The 17781-nt window shown below is 59.6% G+C and overlaps 1 protein-coding gene and 1 long non-coding RNA gene across 5 annotated transcripts in view; one reads left to right on the plus strand and one right to left on the minus strand.

Moving 5' to 3' along the window:
- NFIC (nuclear factor I C) overlaps positions 1-7946 on the minus strand; it is a 47473-nt gene extending 39527 nt beyond the window's left edge. Inside the window, exon 1 of one of the 4 annotated variants that reach the window (XM_074808879.1) lies at positions 7602-7946. In XM_074808879.1, coding sequence (XP_074664980.1) covers positions 7602-7604 — 3 coding nt within the window. In that variant the 5' untranslated portion in view covers positions 7605-7946. Of the gene's footprint in view, positions 1-5104; positions 5873-7601 lie in introns of those variants that run through there. The other 3 variants (XM_074808880.1, XM_074808881.1, XM_074808878.1) reach the window with 3 other exon arrangements.
- A 479-nt stretch (positions 7947-8425) lies between these two features.
- LOC141916428 (uncharacterized) lies at positions 8426-12864 on the plus strand. The gene is made up of 3 exons (XR_012621118.1): positions 8426-8534; positions 12420-12480; positions 12604-12864. It is a non-coding gene; the product is annotated as an uncharacterized LOC141916428 (long non-coding RNA).
- The last annotated feature ends 4917 nt before the right edge of the window (positions 12865-17781 follow it).

Consider the following 17781-nt stretch of genomic DNA (forward strand, 5'->3'; position numbering starts at 1 on the left):
CCTCTGCCTGCTGAGCCTCGCCGCGCCAACACTGCCGCGTCCACACCCACCGCACTGGCCACGCTGCAGCCACCCCTGCAAGAGGGGAAAAACCACCGGGTCAAAGCAGGCTCAGGCTATGGCTCCCAGCACCCACCCCCAGCCCACCCGGGCTCGGGGGAATAAAAAAGCCCCGAAGGGAGTTATTCCCCGCTCGCTTGAAGATAGCCGGGCAGCGAGCTGGGCCCTGGCGGCTGGGCTTTGTTCAGCGAGCTGCAAGAGCGCGCGCATGCTTGCAGTGCCGGGCACGCGGCGGGTTCGCTGCCTGCCCTGGTACGGAGAGAACTGCAGGCAGGGAGGGAAGAGCAGGCAGGGGCAGAGCTGCCCGCGAAGGTGAATTATTGGCGGATACCTCAGTGCGCTGGAGGAGAGCGGCTGATTTATTGTGCGAGGCCCCAGCCAAGTTCAAGGTGATGCAGTGGAGAGTGGCGCAGCGTGAGCGCTGGCCACCCAGCCGCGCCGCTCTCACCCGACGGCATCTCTCGTGCAGCAGGCCTGGCCTTATCCTGCCCACCACCCCGCGTGCCCACCCCAGCCCTCCTATCGGCTTCATAAACCGCACTTAAAACAGGGTCTATTTTTCCCAGATTTAAGATCAGATTGGGGAGAAGCAGCGGGGTCCTCGCAGCGCTGCCGGCACAAGTGGCAGGGCAGGGCTCGCCGGGGCAGGCGGGCACGGCAGGCGCCTTGCGGGGAAAGCGAGGATCTCCCGAAGGTTACATTTAAAGAACAGCCTCATTGTTTTTCCCAAACAATACTCAGCAGATGGGAGAATTGAAAGTGTGTTGCAACCTTCCCTCTCTCCCCCCGCCGTGCCCGGCTTGCTGCTCCCATCCTTTGGCAGCCGATCTGAGCTCCCGGCTGGAAACCAGTTCGCCAGAGCTACTGGTGGAGGGGGTGAGCACCAGCACTCCCCTCTCTCTCGCTGAAAAGCTGCAGCGCTTTTTGGGAAAGAGATTTGCCAAAGGATGCCCCGGTGAGATGTGCCCAGCAGGCAGCTCCCCGCTACAGCCGCGCGCCCGACCCAGTGGTGGAGGCCGGGGAGAGGCGAGATCCCCCTCGGCACCTGGGAGATGCGGCTGCGACTGGGCCACGTGGCCACGATGCCTCCTGCAGCCCTGCTCCGTCCCTTGGGCACCATGGCGCGCCCCTTTCCCCGGGTGCTGACGGTGTTCGCTGGTACAGAGGTTTGTGCCAGGCCAGCCTGGCCAGGCTGCCCCCAGGATCGGGTGCTGCCCCCGGGATCGGGTGCTGCCCTCGGGATCGGGTGCTGCTCCCGGGATCGGGTGCTGCTGGCTATAGCACACGCAGGGGTTCAGGCCTGGCTGCCAGCTCTCGGTCTGGCGATGCGGGCGCATCACCTCTGCACCGACGCCAGTCTCCAAGGACGCGTTTGAGCAAAGCGGTGGGAGCGGGGCTGTGGGGCCTGGCAGAGGGGAGAGGGTCTCCAGCCGGACCCCGGCGGGGTGCCTGGCTTTTACGGCTCCAGCTGCCTTTGAGGCCAGCTCCCATCTCGCCTCGTTCCCAGCCTACGGGTACCAGGGTTGGGGGCTCAGCGAGCACCAGGGTGACTGCCAGGTGCCAGAAACAAGCCAGAAGTTTGCAAAAGCATCACCGGTCATAAAATTTGCTCATCTCCCCCCACCAGGAGCATCACAAATCCGCCCCCCCAACCCTACTGCAGATCCAGGAGCCGGGGATAACTGTTCTGGCTTTGGAGACACCACCGGCTCCTCGGCAGAGGCTCCCAAGGGACACACGTGAGGGGCCAGTGGCGGCTGCTTTAGCGTCGGGGTTATTTCAGAGTTCTGGCAGCCGGAGCCCCCCCCAGCTTCCCTGTGGGCAGGGTGAGGCCTCGTGCGTGGCGGCGGTGCCGGTGCTGCTTCCCTGCTAATCCGGGCAGCTCCCTCTTGACTTCCCGGCCTGTCCCTGAGGGTGGACAGAGTTGAGCCAGGGGAGCAGGAGGAAGTCCCCACGCAGGGACAGAGAGCTGAGGAGGGCACAGAGTCACCCTCCTCGCCTGACAGGAGACTCGGCCGAGGCCCTGGCCAGGAGCGTGTCATGGACGATGCCTTTGCCAGGGCTATTCTGGGGCTGTTGGGCTGCCAAGCCCCAGCTTGGATCAGCTCCGGCCGGGAAGGGCAGCTGCCCGAGTGGTAGCCGGGGTCTGAGTGGCCACGCAGGGCTCGAGGGGCTGGCAGTGGCGGTAGCGGGGGGGAGATGCACGACGGCAGAGGCAGGGCGGCTCCCGCGCACGTTCCAATGTATCCACATCACCATCCGCAGCTCCCGAGCCCAGGCGAGCCTCCCCGCCGCGCGGGTGGGATGGGAACGGCTCGGCTGGCGGCGGGGGGAGCGGCGGGGGGCCAGATCCGGTAGGTGCAGACGACGTCTGATCCCATCCGAGCTGGGCTGGATTGGGGCTGAGGCTACGCCAGGGCAAGTTGGGGGAAACTGGAGCCTTCCCCGCGCAAAGGCAGCGGGGTGGAGGCTGGGATCTACGGAGGAAAAACCAGCTCCCCCTCATCGGCTGGGCGAAGCGCTGGGAACAGCACGGGTTTGTGAGCAGAACAGCTCCTGCCAGCCTCGGGCCGGCCGGCCAGCGACCGCACGGCTTCCCACATCAGACCAGCACTGTTAGCTGGCAACAACAGGCTCTGCCAACCTAGCATCGAGTGGAGACTGGGATGGGAGGGAGGTGGTGGGACCCCTGGGAAGGATGGAGGCAGGGTGGGAGAGTAAGTACGGAAAGGAAAAGGGGAAAAGGGGAAAAGAGGGGAAAAGGGAAAAAAGGGAAAAGAGGGAAAAGAGGGAAAAGAGGGAAAAGAGGGAAAAGAGGGAAAAGAGGGAAAAGAGGGAAAAGAGGGAAAAGAGGGAAAAGAGGGAAAAGAGGGAAAAGAGGGAAAAGGGAAAAGAGGGAAAAGGGAAAAGAGGGAAAAGGGAAAAGAGGGAAAAGGGAAAAAAGGGAAAAGAGAAAAAAGGAAAGAAAAAGGGAAAAAGAAGAGGAAAAAGAGAAAAAGAAGAGAAAAAAGAAAGATGAAAAAGGAAAGAGGAAAGAGAAAAAGGAAAAGGAAAAAGGAAAAAGGAAAAAGGAAAAAGGAAAAAGGAAAAAGGAAAAAGGAAAAAGGAAAAAGGAAAAAGGAAAAAGGAAAAAGGAAAAGAAAAAGGAAAAGAAAAAGGAAAAGAAAAAGGAAAAGAAAAAGGAAAAGAAAAAGGAAAAGAAAAAGGAAAAGAAAAAGGAAAAGAAAAAGGAAAAGAAAAAGGAAAAGAAAAAGGAAAAGAAAAAGGAAAAGAAAAAGGAAAAGAAAAAGGAAAAGAAAAAGGAAAAGAAAAAGGAAAAGAAAAAGGAAAAGAAAAAGGAAAAGAAAAAGGAAAAGAAAAAGGAAAAGAAAAAGGAAAAGAAAAAGGAAAAGAAAAAGGAAAAGTAAAAGGAAAAGAAAAAAGGAAAAGAAAAAAGGAAAAGAAAAAAGGAAAAATAAGACAAGGAAAAGAAAAAAATAGAAAAAATAGAAAAAAGAAAATAAAGGAAAAATAATAAAAAAGATAAAACAATAAGAAAATAGAAAAGATCAAAGAATAAGAGAAGAGAAGACAGACTGAGGTGTGACCCTCGCCAAGCCAACTGCCCGACGGGCAGCACCATCCCAGGTCACTGGAGCAGCCCTGGCGCTGCCCAGCGGTGCCCGTGCCCTGGTCAGTGCCCGGGGCTGCGCCGGCACCGCCACCAGCCCCCCCGCGGCACCGCCACCAGCCCCCCCGCGGCACCGCGCCCAGGCGGGGCCCGAGGCCAGGCCGGACCCCTCTGGCCCAGCGCAGGTGCCACGGGGCTGCCGAGGGGACCCCCCCGACGGGTCCCTGAGTCCGAGCCTCTGAGGTGGGGCCGGATCCTGCCCGCGGGGTGAGGCCTGGCAGGAGGATTCCGGGGGGGGGGGGCACGGGGGTCCGGCCGCAGCCCCCGCCCGCACCGGAGCGGAGCCCTCGTGGGGGGCAGCACGAGGCCGAGCCCGGAGCGGGCAGCGGCTGCCAGCGGGGAAGAGGTTACGAGCCGGGCAGGGGGAAGCTGCTGCTCAATAATTAAATAAATATCAGCGATCAATAAGGACGGAGCAAAGGCAGAGCCGCAGAAGTCATGGTGCGGGCAAGGGGGGGTGCCCTGAAGCCTCCCCCCGGTGGCTGTACCGGCTGTCAGGGGGAGTCTCCAGGGACGCCCCTCTTGCCCCTGCTGTGGGCCCTGGCACGGCCACCCCGCCGCGTGCCGCTGGGCCACGTCGGCGTGGCCTGGAGTGACACCAGCGTCCCCACGCACACGGCTCGGGGCTGCCCCCCCGACACCCCTCCGTGCAGCCAGGGGCCGGCATGGCCCCTCGCCCCGCAGACTGGGGGGGTGCCCCCCACATCCTGTCACGCGCGACCCCCACCGCCCTCTCGCCCACCGGCACGGTATGGCGCAGCCAGTTGCAAATTGTCCCAAACTTGGAAATTCTGAAGAAAAAGGCTGTGAGCCCCCCACCTCCTCACACCCCACCATGTGCAGCCAAGCTGGGGCGGGAGGGGGGGGGGAAGGAAAAAGTTTCACGCTACGCAAGAGGCGGCGCGGCCGAGGCCAAACCCGCAGTGCCGAGCCCCCCTCAGCCTCCCCGAACCCAACCGGGGACCCCCCGCACCCCGCCGCGTCCCCCCGCAGCCCCAAAGTCGGTGGCTTCCCTGCACCACCCACCTCTGAGCGCAGCGAAAAAAAAACCAAACCCAAACCACAACGCAACCTTCCCCCCCCGCCCCCCCCAACGCCCCAAGTGAAAGCGGAGGCAGAAAAACCCAAAAAAGCACCAGAAACACCCAAAAAACCCTAAAAAAGGCGGGGGGGGGGGGAAAGCAAGAGGGAAACGCGGCTCCTTCGAGCAGCCCTACACCAGCCCCAACCCACCCTTCGCTGTTATGATTATTTTTATCGGGGGGGGGGGTGGGTGATTCTTTTTTTTTTTTTTTTTTTTGCATTGCATTGCAACTGTAAAAGTCTGTTGCGGTGAAGGGGGGCAAATTGGGGGGCCGCGGGGGGGCTGGTTACCTGGGTCAGGCAGAGAGGAGACGAATACATCCCGAGCCGTGCTGGGAAAGTGGCTAATTGCAGGGCTGAGACTCGAGGCGTAAAAGTTACTGAGTCATTTCGGAGGCTGGAGCAGTCCGGGCGTTTTTTCTCTCTCTCTCCTCCGGAGCGGCTCTGCGGGGCCCGGGGGGGGACGGCCGGGCAGGGGGGGGCGGCCCCGCGGGAGGGGGGGCCGAGGAGGAAATAAAAAGGGTCCAACTTCCACCCCCCCCAAAAAAAAAAAAGAAAAAGAAAAAGCAAAATTTCACCCCCTGGAAAATAAAGAGCTTTTTTTTTTTTGTTGTTGTTGTTTGTTTGGGGGTTGGGGGGGGGGGGCGTTTTAAAGAGGCAAAAGGCTCATCTTCACCCCGCGGGAGGGGGGTCGGGGGGGTCCGCACCCAGCCTGCAGGCAGGGGCGGCGGGCAGCGGGGAAGTTAGAGGGGAAGCGGCTCCATCCGAGACACGGGCAGCGGAGAGAGGGAGAAAAGAAAGAATGAGAAAATGAAAAAAAAAAAAAAAAAGAAAAAAAAAAAGGAGCGAGGAATGAAGTGACGTTATGAAAAAAGCCCATCCCAAAATATTACATCCCATTTAAAGATGTAGGAACCCCCTTTGGCTCGCAGGGCCGAGGCGCTGCGGGGCAGGGGCGAGCGGGGGAGGGACGGGCCGCCCCCCCCCTCCGCGGGGCGACGAGTCCCCCCGTGCCCCGGCGGCCCTGCCCGGGCCGGGCAACGCGGGCAGCGCCGGGCGAGCTCGCCCATTTTTTGTTGTTTTGGGTTTTTTAATTTTTTTTTTTTTTAAATAAACAGAGCCAATACGGCGAGGGAAGAGAGAGAAAAAAAAAAAAAAACCCAAACCCCAACCCTGCAGATTCATGTGCAACTTCTGGGCAGCGGCCCCGAGAGACGGTGCCCCGGCGCGGGGAGGGGGGATGCCCCCCGCACCCGGTACCCGGGGGGGGGCGCGCCCCGCCAGCTCCGCGCTCCCTCCCACCGCATCCCCCCTTATCCCGCGGAGAGACGCTTATTTTTCCGCCGCCCCCCCTTTTCTTTAACGACCGGCAGCATCTCGACGCTCTTGCTGGGGGGGGGGGGGGGAAGCGCCACGGGCAGCCCCGCGTCCCCCCCGCCCCGAGCGCACAAAGAGAGAAAGCGAAAAAAAAAGCGGAGCCCTGCGCTCGGCAAACTCCAAACCGCAAGTTCTCACTCCAGAAACACCACCGCCACCAACCAATTCTGCAGGCTTTAATAAAACCTAATTAGAGAGCGAGCGAGGGCGAGAGCCACGTACAGAAAAACAAAGGGAATCCCCGGCTCCTAATTGTGAAAGTGAGTTTCAGCCCTGCAGGATGGCGGGCGCAGCCTCCCGAGGTTGGCGATTTATTTAGCCCCGCTCTCACCTCCCTTCAGACACGCATATATGGGTTTTTTTTTTTTTTAATTGCTCCCTGCAGTGACCTGAAATGCAGGCAGGGACCGCTGCCCGGCTGCGGGGCCGCGGCTCCAGCCCTGCCTGGTTCTCCCCGAAGAAGAAAAAAGGCTTTTTTTCTTTTTTTTTTTCTTTTTTTTTCACCGCTCTGCCGGGGAAGGCACCCTGCCAGCCCCTCTCCCCGCACAACTGATTTTTTACTCTCAACTTTTGCCGGTTCCCCCAGGACCATCTCCGCACGGGGAGGGGGGGTTGGGGTTTATTCTCCCCCAACACCCCTTCCCCTGCATTAAGAACAGCCCCCGCGGGATGCGGCGCCACCAGCCCGGCTCCGCGCAAACTTCCCCGGCCGGCCCCGCGTCCCGCCGCCCCCCCGCCCCCCCCGGGGCGGCTCGGGGGATGGGGGGGGGGGGGAAGGGAGCCCCGACGCTGCGCTTCCCCCCGTGGCCTGGCAGGAGGCGAAGCAGGAAAAGCCCAGCACGGCGGGGCCGGGGGGATGTTTTTATTCTTACATCGAATACGGTGATTTATTTTTTTTTTTAAATATTTTTTGACCCCCCCTCCTCCTTCTGGGCGCGGGCAGGGCGGCCCCGCGCAGCGCTGCGCGGACTTGAGCGCGACCCTCCCGGGGCGTCACTTCCAAGTTCAAGTCGGTGCGGCTGAGCAGCCTCTCCGCCCCTTTTTTAGCGGCCATTTTCAGCTCCATCCAGCCCTCCGCGGGCTGCGGAGGCTCCCCCCGCGCCGCGACCTCCCCGCCGGGCGGCTCCCGCCTCCGCCCCCCCCCCCCCCCCCTTATACCGCGGGGAGGGGTGGGCAGGGGGAGGAGAGACGGCGGCAACTTCCCTCCGCCACCCCGGCACCCCCTCCCCTGCCGCCCCCGCGCCCCCCCGCCCCGCGCACCGGATTAAACTCCGCTGCCGGCAGCGCCCCGGCCCCGCCGCCCCCTCCCCGGCAACTTTTGCTCGTGGGTGCACACGCAAACACACGCACACGGGTGGGGGGGGGGAGAGGAGGAAAGTAGAAGAGAAAATGAAAGTGTCATGGGACCTACCATAGCCAAGTGCAATTAACGGGCTTCCAAGTTGCTGCGAAAAGCAAAGCAAAGAGGGTGGGCTTTTTTGGTATTTTTTTTCTAAAACGTGTGTTTTCCACCGAGCCGAAGGAGGAGGAAAAAAATCGTTGCCCCAAAAATGATTAAAAAATTAAAAACCCCCAAAACAGTTAAGATAAAAGCCCCCCCCCTCCAAGGCCACCGGCAGCGGCAAAGTGTCCTCGGCGGGCGGTCACCCTCGCTCCGGCTCCGCCTGGCTGCCGGGGGCCATGCTCCGGCCTCAGCGCCTCGGGGGCCGGGCCGGGCCGGGCTCCGCGCCCCCGGGCATGGGCCGGGCCGGGCGCCGCCGGCGGCGAGTTCCGGGGCGGCTGCGGGAGGCGGCGGCGGGGCCGGCGGGCGGTGCGGGGCGGCGGGAGCGCGGCGGGGCCCAGCCCAGCCCGGCCTCATGCGCCGCGGGGGTGGCGGGGCTGGGGAGGGGGGGGGGGACAACGCGGGGAGGGGGGGCCGATGGTTATTTTTGGAAGGCAAGAAAGGAAAAAAAAAAAAATCTGTTTTTTTAAAAATTAAAAAAAAACCAAAAAAAAAAACCGGGGAGAAGGCCGGCGGAGGGCCGGGCTGCGCCTATGGAAAAGCAAAGCTGGCATCCCCCCCGCCCCCCCCCCAGCGAAGCCCAACTCCGGCCGGGCACGGCTCCTCCTCGCAGCCCGCAGCGCCCCGGCCCCATCGCCGCCTCCTCCCGCCGCGCCGCCTCCGCCTCCTCCTCCTCCTCCTCCTCCTCCTCCTCCTCTGCCTCCTCCCCTCGCCCGGGGCACCGGCGGCGCTGCGGAGGGGACGCTCCCGGTGCGGGGGCGGGGAGGGAGGAGGAGGAGGAGGAGGCGGAAGGCTCCGGCCCCGCACGCCCGGCAGCGCGACGGCGGCCCCCGGATGGTGCCGGTAGGTGGCGGGGGCTGCGGCGCGGCCCCCCCCGGGGCCGCCGGGCTGCGGAGGGAGGTGCGGGGCCGCCCCCCCGGCCCTGCCCGGCGCGGGGGGGAGGAGGGAGGGGTGGTGGGAGGGAGGGAGGGAGGGATGGATGGAGGGATGGGGGGGCGCGGCCCCGGTGCGGAGCTACCGCAGAGCGGGGAGGAGCCGCGGGCAGCGCCGGGCCCGGCCGCCCGCCCCTGCACCGGGCGCCCCGGCCCCCGCCCGCGGGCATCCCCCGGTCACCCCCGGGCCCGCTCCGCGGGGACCCGCTGCTCACCCCGACCCCGGCCCACGGACACCCCCTCCCAACCTCACGCACACCCCCACCCCTGCTCTGTGGACGTTCCCCCGCCCCCCCCGTCCCCGGCCTGCAGAGACCCCCATCCCTGCCGCACGGACACCCCCATCCGCGTCTCCTGGTCACCCCCCCACCCCCCCAGAGCATCCTCCATCCCTGCCCCCCATCCCCTCCAGGGTCCCTCATTCCTGTCCCCCCCATTCCCCTTGTGCCTCCTCAGCACCCTCACCCCCCTACTCCTCGTGCCCCCCAGCACCCCCTTCCCCCCCCCCCCCCCCGAGGATCTCCCCGTCTGCCCCCCCTGGTCACTCTTAAAGCCACAGGCCGCTTTGCAGGCGGTGCAGCGGCTCCAGCACCGGGCCGGGGGGGGGCTGGGGGTTTGTGTCCCCCCTCCCCGGTCACGCTGGCAAAGTTGGCAGCGACCTGGGAGCCGGGTTTGGTCCGGGAGAGGGGAATGGCGCTTTGGGGGGAGCGTTTCCCTTCCTTTCTATCGACCCCTTTTGTGTCTGGACCTGTATTTTTAACCCTTGTTATCGAGTAATCCTTTAATCTTTTAATCCTTTCAAATAACCATATTTTTCTATAGGAAGGCAACAAAAATTAGATTTTTTTTTCAGTTTATTAAGGGGCGAAGCGTGGACTGTACGTCTGTATTTTTAGGCACGCTCCGTAGTCTTGAACAAACAGGAACATAATCTCTGTCTGTCTTGTGCTCAAATGCTTTCAGCGTGATAAATAATATGCTAAATAATTTATTATGTATTTTTAAAATAAAATTAAAGCAAGCTACACTGCCATTCCCTTAGTTTTTATTTCATCATTTTCTCCCTCTTTTTTTATTTTTTGGGGGGGACTTGGTGAGCCCTGGATCATTTTTACAAGGGATCAGCTCGATTTTAACAGGGATTTTGTATACACTAGAGGTTTATTTTATCCATCCCCGTATCCCCTTTGCCTGCTAAACCCCCCGTGCGCATACCGCGATACTGGACGTTCCATGGCATAATTTGTGCATTCACAGGGTATATTTTACTGCCGTTCAAGTTGTTTGTCAGACACCGAAGTACGGCGATCGGCCTTATGGAAATGAGATCTAATTTTGTTCCAGCTTTCTATCAAAAAAAAAAAAATTCTTTATATTTACAAGCTCTAGAACTTTTTTTTTTTTTTTAAGTCACCATCTGCTCCCCCCAAAAAAAGCCACTTCCCTGTTTTAAAGCCGAAAAAAAGGCTCCTGGCTGAAATGAGCAGTTCACTCGCCTCGTCCCAGCTCCATAAGCCTTGAGGAATGTAAACTCGGCGGTAACTTTGCTCGCAGAATACAGTTTTCATTTTCTGCCTGACACCGGGCAAGATACGGCGCAAAAATAAACCCAGGGAAGAATTTGCCAATTTTTAACTGCTTCCAAGGCTGTTGTCGGTGCCCCCTTGGCAACTCCCCTCCCTCCTGCCAGCGCTTTATTCTGCTGCGGCAATTCCTCGGCTCCTCGCGTTTTGGGGAGGACGCGGATGATCGGCTTCAATCCCGGTGCCGTGGGAGATTTCCCGGCGGTGCCAGGCTGGCGGTACCAGGCTGCCGAGCCCAGGGCCGGGCGGGCGAGGAGGAAAAATGGGGCTGCTGGGATGATGGGGTGGGGTTGGGGGGGGAGAAAAAGCAGGACTGGGTTTTTATTTTCACTTCTGCAAGGGCCTGGGATGCAGGACAGTGGGAAAGGGGGTTCTGCCTTATTTATTTTTGTAATGCTGTTAAAGTATTTCCTGAATGATTCAAGGCCGGGGTTGAAGGGCTGCCAGCCTCGTCTCGGAGACACCCCCGTGGGTTTCCAACGGCCTACAGGCACACGTTGCATCCCCCTGAATTAATCCCATTTCTCCCATCTCAGTAAGGGGCCCAGGGACTGATCCTGCACGAACCGTGAGAGCAATAACCCAGGGTTGAAATAATCTCGGTGCAGCAAGTGGCACCTGTACCCTGCTGCCATCGGGGCCGGAGGCAGAGCGAAAGGCATCCCAGATCCTGGCAGCCCTGCTGCAGGTGGGGGGTTACTCAGCCCCAGGGTGCGGGCAGGGTGCGGGCAGGTGTCAGGGTGCAGGCAGGGTGTGGGCAGGCGGCAGGGTGCGGGCAGGCTGTGCTGGCCACGGGGCTGGGGAGCCGCTGCCGGACCCCGCTGCCAACCCATCCCTAGTCCTCCTGGCCAGCCCCCGTTCCCCACAGCCACCCCAGCCTCAACCCCAATTCCTAGTGTAAACCCTGGGGAGAAACACACTAAAAATACAATAATATATATTTTTTTTTCCCAGACTGCCTGTAAACAGCATTCTGAGGAGTGGGGAGGAAATCCCAACCCAATTTAATTTTCCCATGCAGGTCATCCCTGCTGCCTCAAATAAAAAAAAAAAAAAAGGGGGGGGATTTGGGGTCCGGTTCTGTTTCTCCTACTGGGTTTTCGCGGGGGTTGAAGCCTGGGGGTTGAAGCTGAGTTACTCCTATTTTGGCGCAGAGATGGAGAGGCTGGATCAGGCCCTTTGTTTCATTCCTCGGGTTTCTATACCAGCTCATTTGCAGGCTCCCAACCACCCGTCTATAAAATCAATGCTGGGAACAAGTGGAAATTTGCCTTCACCTCCCCCCCACCATGAACTTTGCTGCTCCAAGAAGCCGGTGGAATCCCACGCCGGCGGGTTCAGGCTGTTCCCCACTGCCCCGTGCCCCCCACCCGGCCACGTGCCCCTGCCCGCTACCACCCCAAACAGCACCCAGCCACCACCCGAGCCCCCAGCATGGCCCCGGCAGCCGCGAGCACCGCGCTTGCCCCCTCCTCAAAGCTGGATTTTATTTCTAAAGGGCATTTCATGGTTGATTTGTGCTGCTAAGACGCCTCGATGCCAACTTTTGGGCTCAGCCAAAGGGGTGCAGATATCCGTGGAGCAGCGCAGGGCTGGGGAACCCTCCCCGTCACCACGGGAAAATATCCCCCCCGCTTCATTAGCCTTTTTCTTGGGCTCATTTCTAGCATTTTTCGCAGGGTTTTTTCAAAGGTCCCATTCTGCTGGGTGCAGCGCTTGGGACCGCCGGCACCGCCAAGCCGCGTCCCTCACTGGAAAGAGGGAGAGAAAGGGAAATAACCCACGTTGGGACAGTTTTGTTGCTGCCTTTCTTTGCTTTTAAAGTAACTTTTAAGGAGAATATTCTGGTTTTGACCAGAATTTATTTACTTTATTCCTGCATATGGCTCTTGGCCTGGGTCCCAAACAGGCAGAGGTCTGGCCCGGCTCAATTCAAAGCCAAAACGTGCAATGAAAGAAGATTTTTTTTTTTCTTTTCTCTTTCTTTATAAAGCAGGTTTTTAACTGGTGAAATTGTTGCTGGTGAGGGGGGGATTTCAGTTTAAAGATTGCTAGCAGATCTCAGTGAATTATTCTGCAGGAATTTCAAGGTGTTTTAGCATTTTTGCTGTGGCTCTTTTTTTTTTGTTTGTTTGTTTGGCTGCAGGTTAGATGTAAAAAAATATATATATAAATCCCCAATTTTTTTCCCCTCTCTGTATTTTTTCCATCAGCCCAAACATCACCTCTTCCCCCTGGATTTGTTGGAAACCAGCCCTCGAAGAGCCGTGGCCGGTGAGAAACCCCCTTTGCAACCCTTTCCCCGGCTCCTGTGCCGCTCTGCACTAGGAAGCCCGACCTCACCGGGGCCAATCTCCCCCAAACTGACCCTAAAACTTCTTTCTTTAAATCAAAAAGGAGGGTTTTTTTGCCTTTTCCCTCTGCGCCAGCCTCGCTGCTGCCCAACAGCTTTAAATCCACCCGTGGGGCCGCGGTGCCGCTGCCCTCCCCGCCCCAGGGTTTTGCAGACACGTGTGGATGGAGACGCTGGGAATTCTTGCAAACGCCAAAATTTCACTCATTAAAAATAAACCAACCAACAACCAAACCCAAAATGCAACCGAGAAATGTTTCTTCGCTTGATTTTTTTTTATCCCCTCGCAAAAAGAAATAAATCAAGTGCGGGCCACTCTCCTTGGGCTGGTTTGTCATGTCAGTATTGGGGAATTTGGGGAAATTTCTGGAGTGGGAGGAATGGGGAGAAATCCATCCCCGTCTCTTTGTTCAGTGCGAGTGGATCCAGATTTGCTTTTCTTCCCCTCCCTGCAGACGGACCTGGCAGACGGGGGCTCCTGCCGTTGTCCCTGTGCCGCTCGGCAGAGCCACCAAGGCCCCGGCAGCAGGGGAAGGGCTCGGCTTTGGGAGCGGGAACGTCTCGGTGCCGCGAGCCCGAGGGCTCCCTCGGCGCGCTGCTGTGGCTCTGCACCGGCACGCTGCACCCAGCGGTGCCCTGAGGCTGGGGGGCCCCCACACCCCCGTGTGCCAACGGGAGCAGCACCCAAGAGTGGGGGGAGGACAAAAACCACCCCAAATACAGGTTTGCTGGGGGGGTGAAGAAGAAGGGAAGCCTCGTGCCAGCTTTGGGGAGCAGAAAGTGAAAGTGGCTGGCGGTGGGTGCGGTGAGCACGTCGGGGCTCTGCACCCCGGTACCCAGCTGGCACCCCTGTGCCCTGGGAGCTTCGGGGGGCCGGGGAGGACAAAAGCGGCTGGCGGTGGCGTTTTGGAGCCCGAGCAGGAGGGGGAGGAATCATGAGGGAATTTCAGTCAGTTGCCAAAGCAAACAGAAGCGCGGGGAGGTAACGAGCTACCTGCTCCCGCCACCCGCTCCGGCGCCTCCGCCTCGCCGCCACCGCAGCAGGGAGGCTGTGCCGGGCCCTGAGCCCCCGCGCTCTCGGCGCACATAATACCAGGGATTCAGAGCAATACTGGGGGCCAAAAGGCCCAGCAGCAGTGATGGAAAATTGCCGTTGCCCAGTTGCTCCAGTGTGACACTGGGGCCAGGTGTGGGGGTTCGCTCTCCCGGCGCAGCCCTCGCGCCTGCGGTGCCGCAGCGGGAGCCCAGCGCCGGCCCCGGCCCCTCCAGCAGCCCTTTGCACGAGGCGTTTGCCGCAGTAGGAAATGGTTTCTCCGAGGGTTTTGTTTGCCAGAGGAGAAAACTGGGCTGGAATTTGCAAGAAGAAAGTTTGAAGGGAACGGCAAAGAATTATATTAGTTTTCCAGAACGAGCTTCCAGTTGTGCCGGTGCACAGAGCCGCGTCCCGAAGCAACACGAACTGGAGGCATATGCAAAAGTAATATCGGGCGAAGGGTCCCTTCTCCGGGAAAAGTTTAGCAACTCACATAATCAATTGCCAGCCTACGTCTATAGCTAAACCAATTACTGCAGACAAATTGGCATGAATATTCGCCTCGCAAAGCTCTCCGGCCGCACAAAGGGCTCGCTTTCCCCCTTCCCCTGCCACGATTTTACGAGAGAGGAAAATTACTCGGATGCTGAGCGTACTGTAAGTAATAAGGGCTTTGAAAATAGGCTCCTAATTAAAAATGATACCACTGCTCGTTTGTTTTTAAGCACACATTAAACTTTTTTTTTTCTTCTCTGCTGCATTCAAATGTTGGGGTTGCTGGCTTGGGTTTTTTTGTGAAAACTGGCTTTCCGTGCTGTGATTCTGGTTTGATTTGACTCCCCCCACCCCCCTCCGGGGTCTGCTTTGAATTAGCAAAAGCCAAATCCAAGAAGCTGGAAAGGGATATTATAGAATTTTCCATGTCCTTATTATTTTTTTTATTAGTGGGACCGGGCAGCTCGGCCGAGCGGGGAGGAAAAAATGGCTTTTGTGGTTGCAGCAGTTGTGTGAGCTGCTGGCGCTCGGGCCGTGCTCGCCGGGCGCGGAGGCAGCAGCACCCGCCTGCAGCTGCACTCGCCGGCCCCGGGGCTCGGCGGGGGGCACATTGCCCAAAACGTTTGGCACAGGGCATCAAGCTGCACCGGCAGATGGGAGAGCACCGGCCTGGCCGGCTGCGGTGGTTTGCCAGGGTCACATCCCCTCGGCAGCGTCGCAGGGCGGTGAGCAGAGCGCTGGGGCGCTGGTAGGGGACACCCAGCGCCGGCGTGGCACCCTCGTCGCAGGTGGCGTCCCGGGCGCCAACCAGCCCGGGTGCGCGGAGCGGGCACCGTGCTGCCGGCCGGAGACTCCAGGGGACAAGTGGGTGCTGCGGGCCTGGCCAGGCTGCGGTGCCGGTCCCCCACGGCGCGGGCATCGCCCCGGGGGAAGTGCCGCTGCGGTGCCTGTCGGCAGCACCCTGCTGGGCGGTGGGTGCTGTTTGGCCACGCGGCATCGGTGAGCGGTGCCAGGGGCTGGGCACCTCTCTGCGGGGCGGGGGGGCCTTGGGTTGATGTTGATGCAGGGATGATGTTTCACGGTCCTGGTCTAGACTTGGCTGGTAAACCTGAAATTATTGCGGGAAGAGGGGCTGGGGGTGGCGTGTTCACCGGCTGCGGAGGGACGAGCCTGTCCCCGTTAACACCTTGCCCAGGCGAAGGCACCTGTGCCTTGGTTTCCCCAACCTGCACCATCCCAGGGAGGGGGCATTTGTGGCCGGTTCCCCCCCTGTTTTGCACAGGGGGGGCTCGGAGCGGGGCCTGGAGAATTCACAGCAGTGACGCCAGCCCTCGGCCGCCGGCACATGCTCTGCCCGGCCCTGAAATCCAGCCAGCTCCCGGCTCCGGCAACAACAGCCGCTATTGTGCGCCGGCAGCCCCGCGCGAGCACCCAGCTGCCGCCGCAGGGTGGGAGGGTGCAACCAGCGGGTGACAAGTGGACTTTGTATCCCTGCTTTGGGCTGCTGGTTGTTGCTTTTTTTTTATAGGAAGCGCAGAAAACAGGGCGTTTGGCTCCCAGTGTTTCTTCCAGCCCACTTTGCAGCAAGCGAGGGGAAAAATATTTTTTTAAGGCAATTGCTTGGCTTTTTTTTTGCCTTTTTTCCCTTTTTTTTTTTCCCTTTTTTCCCTCTTTTTTGCCTTTTTGTCCCTTTTTCCCCTTTTTTTTGTTTCCTGGGTCTCTTCCCTACGGTGGCCATGGATGCATCTCCTTGGAGGGGCTGTGTTTACCCAAGTGGCACCGTGTTTGTCACCGGGGCTGGCTTGCTCTGGTGTGTAAATATGTGGCGGGAGCCACGTGACCGTGCCAGCAAACATCCTCCTGCCGGCTGTCAGTGCTGGGGCCGTTTCTTTTCCCTCCCCAGCAGCTCCCAGCTCCCTCCTGCGGGAGCGGGGCCGAAGCCTCCCAGCTGCTGCTCCCCAAGCACTGCCTTGGGGTTGAGCCCAAACCTCCAACTGTTTTGGGGTGAAGAAGGGGCTCTGTGGTCCCCGCCCTAGGCTGCCTACTGGGGCTGAAGGCAGAATCTGTCCCTGCTGTCCCATTCCCATGGACCCGCAGGAGGATCGCCACCTCCTGCTCTGTTACAAGTGGGGAAACTGAGGCATGGCTCCGTGCTGGCTTTTAGCCATTGATGACAGCGGGAGCAGATCAAACCTAGAGGGGAGGATTTTCCTGCTGGATCCTGAATCTTTTTAAACAAACATTTTTGTGCCTTTGGGGTGAAGGCTGTCGCCATGGTAGAGACATGGGGCCTTGCACCCCGCTCCCAGCTCGGCGCTTCGCCCGTGGAACATGGTTGAGCACCATTACAGGAGCATCACTGAGGTCAAGCACCAGCGGGGCAGTGGGGAAGGCGCCCAGCCCTGGCGTACAGGCGGGGAAACGGCAGCAATGGAGCCGAGCCGAGACCCGCAGCCGCTCGCTGAAGTGCCCGCGCTGGCGCTCCCCACCTGCCCGGGCATCCTGGCTGTACGCCCGGACCGGGAAGGAGGGGGAAGGCAGCATCACGGCCCGGGAAGCCGAGCCAAATCTCAGCCAAGTGATAAAGTTTAACATTGATTTTTGTATTCCCCTTTCTCTGGCCTGGCAGGACTTTGGTGCATGCAGAGCCAATGACTCCTGCAGCCACAGCCTCCTCCCTGCGGGGACCATTCTGCACCCGTGTGTCCCCTCCATCCCGACCTGGCTCCAAGGCCCAGCCCTGCCTGGGGGGCTTGGAAACAGAAAGAGCCTCCAAATAAAGGGTGTTTTGAAGGGATGGAGGCACCCTGAACTAAGGGTTTCTTTGGCCGGGAGTGGGTGCTTGGCGGTGGCTGGGCACCGTGCGAAGCCGTGTCCTGCGCCGCAGCCCCCGCGCGGGCTCATCCCCTGCGGTGGGCGCGCAGAGCCCTGGATACAGCGGATCCGTCCGTTACCTCCCCTTGGCCCCCGCCTGACGCTTCCTGTGCGAAGGGCACAAACGCACAGGGAAATCACAACAACGGCAGAAAGCGGGGCTGGGACAGCAATTCCCCACCCCAACAGCCTGTCTGCACGAAAGGCAGAGTCCCTGGGCACCCCCGTGCTGCACCCGTGTCCAACCCGGAGATGGGTGCAGGGCTTCGGGTGGCACAGTGCAACACCTGGGTCCCGAATTGTCCCATAAATGTGGGGTTCAGGTCACGTCCCTAAAGCCCTGGGGAGGACCCCGCCAGCCCCAGCCTCCTGCAGGGAGCATCCCTGGCCGTGCGGCTGGGTCTCTGCACCCCAGAGCTGCCAGAACCCCAGTGAGCTGCAGGCAGGGCTCACCCTGCTCCTGCCCCATCCTTCTACCAGCGTTGGGAAGAGCTGTGACGGCTCTGGCTCGGGGCTGCCGGGGAGCCCCACACTGCCTGCCCCGTAGAACCATAAACCCAGCTCCAGCCTCTGAACTGGGAAGTCTGTCTCGAAACCAGTCCGACTAGAATAACTGGGAAGGCAACTGTGGTTTCTTTTCAGGAAAAAGAGATCTCGAAAAAGAACTGAAACTGTTTTCATTTGGACAAAAATATTCCTAGACATTTTTCCACGTTTTGCCAGCGTGCAAGAGCATTTGCTTTTCATTTTTCAATGGAAACCCAGAGAAATGTAATTGAAAATGATGTTTTCCCTGAGAAAAAAAAAAAAAGTCAATTAC

This window comes from Strix aluco, chromosome 29 (genome assembly GCF_031877795.1).
Source record: "Strix aluco isolate bStrAlu1 chromosome 29, bStrAlu1.hap1, whole genome shotgun sequence".
Taxonomy (NCBI): Eukaryota; Metazoa; Chordata; class Aves; order Strigiformes; family Strigidae; genus Strix; species Strix aluco.